This window comes from Lactuca virosa, chromosome 8 (assembly GCF_052849685.1).
Source record: "Lactuca virosa cultivar CGN04683 chromosome 8, Lactuca_virosa_CGN04683_v6, whole genome shotgun sequence".
NCBI lineage: Eukaryota > Viridiplantae > Streptophyta > Magnoliopsida > Asterales > Asteraceae > Lactuca > Lactuca virosa.
This window is the reverse complement of record NC_136433.1, coordinates 294,206,389-294,212,287: the sequence shown is the minus strand read 5'-3', so window position 1 is coordinate 294,212,287 and position 5,899 is coordinate 294,206,389. Positions and strand designations below refer to the sequence as shown.

General features: G+C 33.7%; 1 protein-coding gene across 1 annotated transcript; it reads left to right on the top strand.

Annotated features, from left to right (window-relative positions):
* The first annotated feature begins 2,936 nt into the window (after window positions 1-2,936).
* LOC145133479 (uncharacterized) lies at window positions 2,937-5,114 on the top strand. The gene is made up of 8 exons (XM_079068412.1): window positions 2,937-2,959; window positions 3,215-3,455; window positions 3,584-3,766; window positions 3,890-4,042; window positions 4,145-4,354; window positions 4,449-4,637; window positions 4,745-4,825; window positions 4,978-5,114. The coding sequence occupies exons 2-7, from the start codon at window positions 3,225-3,227 to the stop codon at window positions 4,790-4,792; spliced, it is 1,014 nt and encodes a 337-aa protein (XP_078924538.1). The 5' UTR covers window positions 2,937-2,959; window positions 3,215-3,224; the 3' UTR covers window positions 4,793-4,825; window positions 4,978-5,114.
* Window positions 5,115-5,899: the final 785 nt, after the last annotated feature.

Here is a 5,899-nt window from a genome sequence, read left to right as displayed (position 1 = left end):
AGTATGTTCTCTCTGTTATAGTGTATCTGTGTTCTCTTTGTATAGTATATAGTATGTTCCTCCTTGTTTCTCATTATAGTATGTTCTTTCTTTTCTTGTTATAGTATGTTTGATAAAATGTTTTTGAAATAGCGGTTTGATAACATAGTGTTGAAGTATAAGAAATCCATCTGTTTGATAGTTATTAATCACATGTGATTGGTATAATAACTATAATGTTTGAACTTGTATCCCCCCTTCCCCGGTCCATAAAAGCATTTAAAATCATTTAAAACGTAAATTAGGGGTATGAACTCACCTATAGTAAGTGGTTTGACTGTAAGATCGGAAAAGGATGATGCGTGCTAAGTGAAATCTCGGGCACAAACGGATCCTATTAAGCATATAATGACACATATATTGATATAATTAGTGTATATATCAACTAATCATGATAGAGAATCACCTTAGGGACTAGGAAACACTTATATTGAAATGTTACACTCACAAAGGATTGCATCTAAGGGGTTTACGGCCACACAATGGAGTTTACGACCATTGTGTTTACGACCTAAGTGGTAGACGGTCATGGAGTGTACGGTCAAGGAGTTTACGACCATACACTCATGGGAGAACTTGAAAACGAGGTGTTTTATGGCCCTAACAAGCATTACCTAAGTGTTCACGGTCCTATGTTTGGTCTTAAAGGAGTTTGAAGCCCAAAACATACACCAACACAAGAGTTTACGACCATACAAGGGTTTACGGCCGTAAACTCTAGGTGTTCATGCATAATATGATGTTTCAAGGCCAGGAATCATGTGTATCTTAAGCTTAACTGGAAGGTAGAAGAGGTACTGACCCTTTAGAAGGATCCTATGCAGTTCACGGCCCGAGAACAAGTGGGTGTTCTTGGTGAAAGGGAAGAAAACTTGAAGATCTACCCCAAAAAATATATATATATATATATGTATATATATATACACACACACACAAACATATATATATATATATATATATATATATATATATATATATATATATATATATATATAGAGAGAGAGAGAGAGAGAGAGATCCGGTAAGAATGAAATATTTGGTAGGAAAGGTTAGAAGTGCATCATTTGCATTATTTTTGGCGAATAAAAAAAATGAATATATAGATAATAAAAAACTAATATGATTCACACAAAAATTTAAAAATATGCATGAATGATTCATTTTTGTGGTGATTCACTAAAGTTGTCTGAACAGTGAATTAAAACTTGATAGTACAAAAATGAATCATCGATGTTGTTTTTAGGATTTTTTAATAATCATGCTATATATATATATATATATATATATATATATATATATATATATATATATATATATATATATATATATATATATATACTTAAATTAAAATGATTACTTACGAATAGATACGTACTTTTCTATATTTGATTATATCTTTATTCATATATCAATAATTACCGACATCTCTACCACCTATCAGCACCTTCATTGCCACTGTCATTGCCACAATAACGTCTGCCACCATCTCAACCATTGATGGCACCACCACACACACCACAACAACTACCAATGCCAATAACACCACTGTCACCGCCACTACAACCGCTACCCTTCTCATCGCCGCCCCTCCACCAACTACCGCTATATTCATATATGAATAATCCTTGGAGAATAGACACGTTCAAATTTATACGAATATACTTATTTATATATGAATAAATATATACTTACTCATATTTGAATATTCATAAATGAAAATAATTATTTATATACCACCTCTCTCTCTCTCTCCTTCTCTCTCTCTCTCTCTCTCTCTCTCTTTCTCTTGGTCTCTAACTTATTTTTTTAACTCACAAAGTCCGTACTATTTGTTTTTGTTACGCGTTTGGTCCTTACTGTTTGTTTTTGTTACGCACTTGGTACATGTCTTACCTAAAAAGACTATTATTTAATTAGAGAAAAATGGTGGGGTAGGTAAGGTAAGGTGAGGGGGTGGGGTTGGAGGTGTGTTTATTTAAATAAATAAACGAATTAAGGGAAAAATAGTCTTTTTAGGTAAGACAGGGACCAAACGCATAACAAAAATAAACAGTAGGGAACACGCCAAATTGGGCGGATTTGGGAAGAAAGTGAGGGGAAGGAAAATTTAAAGTTTATTTTCTTTTTTCTCTTAAACTCGGGAACACAAAAACTTAAATTTTTTTTTTTCATTTACTTCGAACTAGGGAACACGGAATAATGAATATTTTCCTTCACCTCACTTTCTTTTTCGCAAAATTTTCCTTCCGTTTCCTTTAATGAATTTACAAAAAACTCGGGAACAAGGCGTTACATGGGTACGACTCAACAGATGATCAGTAATATCGGTAAATAAATTTGAAAACGGATCAGTTAACTTTCATTTCCTTCGAACTCGGGAACACGGAATAATGAATATTTTCCTTAACCTCCCTTTCCTTTTATCAAAATTTTCCTTCCTTTTCCTTTAATGAATTTACAAAAAACTCGGGAACAAGGCGTTACATGGTTACAGATTCAACAGATGATTAGTAATGTCAGTAAATAAATTTGAAAACGGATCAGCTAACTTTTGAGGTGCTATGTACTCCAAACATAGCCTTAATTTTCAAAATTGTGAAGACTATATTATAATTGATAGGTTCAATGATCCCTTAATTTGTAGGTGCTTTTGTTTTTACAAAGGGATGTTTAATTAGAGAATCGGATTAAGAACTTGGGTCCTAGCTGCTAACCATTTTGACCCAGGAAGAAATTTTAAAAAAAGGTTTATCATAATTTATTGAATGATAAAAATGATTGCAATTGACCTTAGATAGGTTGACTTTTTTGCCGTGGGGTGCAAGTGCTACCGACTAAACCAACCTAATTTATAAATACTGTGTACTTAGCATTATGAATATTCATCATTCTGATCACCAAGTATTGCCTTCCAGTTGAGGTTGGTTGTTTATTTCTTTTCAAAACCTATTCTTCTAACATGAAATGCCATAACACGAACATCATTTTCATGATCATGTGTTCTTTTTTCATGAAAGAAAACTTATCTCAAGTAGCTAGGCAAAAATGTTTATCGTTATTACTTACTTTTATCAAGCTTCTCCCGTTTGATCTACAATATCTTTTATCCTGATTCTGCTTCATCTGTTTGTACCTATTTTGCAAAAATGTTAGTTGACACTGTTATTGTTTTCAGGAAACATTGGATGATGCTCAGCCAAATGGAAGACCCAAAGGAATATGGCCTGATTGTTAAGTCAGATTCCATTGAGAAAGTCACGGAAATGACCTCACATAAAAAGACCAACGAACTTCAGTTCTATTTGGTCAAGAGTTGTCCTTCCCCGGAGGAAGTAAAAAAAGAAGAGGCTCACAAGTTGTATCAACAGATGAGTGTTTCTATGTACCATATCCTTCAAGAAATTGATCTACGGAAGGTAAATGTTGATTAAAATTTTAATGTTCATTAGAAATGATGGGTATTGCTTTAAAGTGACGACAGTAGAAATATCGTGCTCTTCTTTGGATAAGTTCGGAAAAACAACTCACACGTCTCTCCTTACAGAAAGATGAACATCAAATGAACTACGAATTAATGTGGATTTACATGGAGTTAGAGTGGAAATCAAGTTCACTCATGTGCCTTGAACGAGCTACAGTAGATGATGTGAAGCCTGATTTACCAATGAGACCAATACCAAGAACAGCTGGTTTCTTGCATTTGACTGAAAACAATCCTGAATCGCCTGTAAGAGTTGATTAAATAGACCATTTTTCCTCTCGACTTTCCGAAAATTCTTGAGAATAATGAAATGGAATTTTTTTAGAGAAGTTTTCTGTTCCTGTGGATTCATGGCGATTTTTTTTGTAGGTTCATATCGGTACTGATAGGAAACGATGCCATAAACGGGTAAAGAAAGAGAGGATAGACATGGAATATCTGAAACAGGTTCAAGAAGAACTTCTTTCTTCAATGAAATCCGGTAAAAGGCCAACCCATGGTACACAAGAGCTTAACGATGTGGTATATACTGATAAATTATAATTTATAAACATAAATTGCTGATCTTCCTTAGGTTGTTATATTGATTTTGACATATAGTTTCTTTCTACTTCCTTTCGGAAGATGGAGAGCCTTGTACACAGGATCCAACATGGAAACAATAACCGGGGAGAAGAAAAAAAATTCTTTCACGAAATAAGAAATCTCAAAGAAACAATAGAAACATACACTGCACCAACAGAACCTGACCCTCGTAATAATTGGAGAAGATATGACGTTGGAGGATCGAGAAGACGACTCTATGAAGAACAAATGAGGCAGCATCGTATTAAAGTTTAGTTTTAATTCCTCAACTGAATTAGAACTTTTTTTGTTCAATTTTTCATTATATTACTACTCACTTCATCTATATGTTTTATACAATTAGATTTACTTAAACCAAATTGACGAAATAAAGAGGGATCAAAAGGAACGTACCACTAAAGCGACCCGACTCAAGGCAGAGTTGGAACTTGTGAGAAAGAGCATCAGAAGTATGGATAGGGAACTTGAAAAGCTTAATTCAAAGAGAATTAAAGCCTATAAATGTGCTTATAAGTATGATGAGCAGGGGGAGGTATTATCAGCAGCTCCTTTTCATTTTTTTTTTTATGTTTTTTATGCAATAAATAGATATCATTGATAGAGAGGCGATACCCAATTAGTTATGTTTCTTTAATTCAGAAGTCAAGTTATGGTTACTATCCACCGCGTGCTCATGACATATGTTAAAGAACAAGCACAAAAAGAGAAGCACGGAGACAGGTTTGTGAAGATTGCAACATCACTCATTCCCCTTTTTATGTTACATAATAATCGTAACAACTTCACTGATATGGCAAGAATTAAAAGTGGACATCTTAATTCTTAAGACAATTCTTTCGTCTTTTTGTTAATTTAAAACTCGTGAATGGTAGGTTGAAGAATTCTTGAAGCAATATTGGAGCAATAGCAAAGTGTAGTGGGTGATATAATGTGTGCAAGTTTAATCCCGAACACTTGTAAAGCAACTATCTTAAGATGTATTAGAGCCTGATTATTATTTATTTCATCATTACACCATGTTACGTTTGCTTTTATGAGTACCCAATAAAAAAGTGTCAAATAAAATTTTATTTTTTCATCAAAAATGTTTTGGATTGGTTGCCCAATTACTTATGATTCTAACGATAGAATTAGTAGCATCAAGGGAAAATGACTTATTAAGGTAACTAACAATTTTGTATGGTCACATATAGCAATATTTGCTTTTTGTGCTTATCTACCCCACAAACTTGTTTCATATGTTCACAAATACCCATTATTACTGGCAAACACATGTTTTAGCTGGTTACATCGATTGAGGTATATCAAAACGAATAACGTGGATTCATACATGGCTATTACACCCCTTTCTCACTTAATTGGGGTTCGTCTGCTCCATAAACATTTCGATTAACAGTTTCGGATAAATTGATACAACAAATCGAAGATTAGGGCTTGCAATTGAAGGTTCGAGTTGAGACTGTAACATGGCATCCCATTGATCTACAAGTATGTATACACCTGAAGATTTTCATTACAAGGGGATATTTGTGCCAAAGTCCTTGGTATTCTTGGACCATGTAAAAGAAACTGTTCTTGATGTGGATTTTGGTGGATTTACGTATAAAGAATTTCTTTTGTGTCTTACGAAATTAACCAAAGGAGGCTATGATAATACCTACTACTATAAAAGAAAGGAAAGTTTGGCTGAGGATATTAGAAGAATCGACAATGATGTTGATTATTGGGAGTTTGTAGAAACTATTTATATCCCTCGGACTAAGTTGGATGTGTACATTGACCATAAAATGAACC

Excerpts from the sequence above, each read along its gene's own strand:
- LOC145133479 (XM_079068412.1), top strand. The coding sequence starts at position 3,225 with ATGATGCTCAGCCAAATGGAAGACCCAAAGGAATATGGCCTGATTGTT. Across the intron at positions 4,355-4,448 it reads TGAGGCAGCATCGTATTAAA|ATTTACTTAAACCAAATTGA; the intron begins GTTTAGTTTTAA and ends TTATACAATTAG. Across the intron at positions 4,638-4,744 it reads AGTATGATGAGCAGGGGGAG|AAGTCAAGTTATGGTTACTA; the intron begins GTATTATCAGCA and ends TCTTTAATTCAG.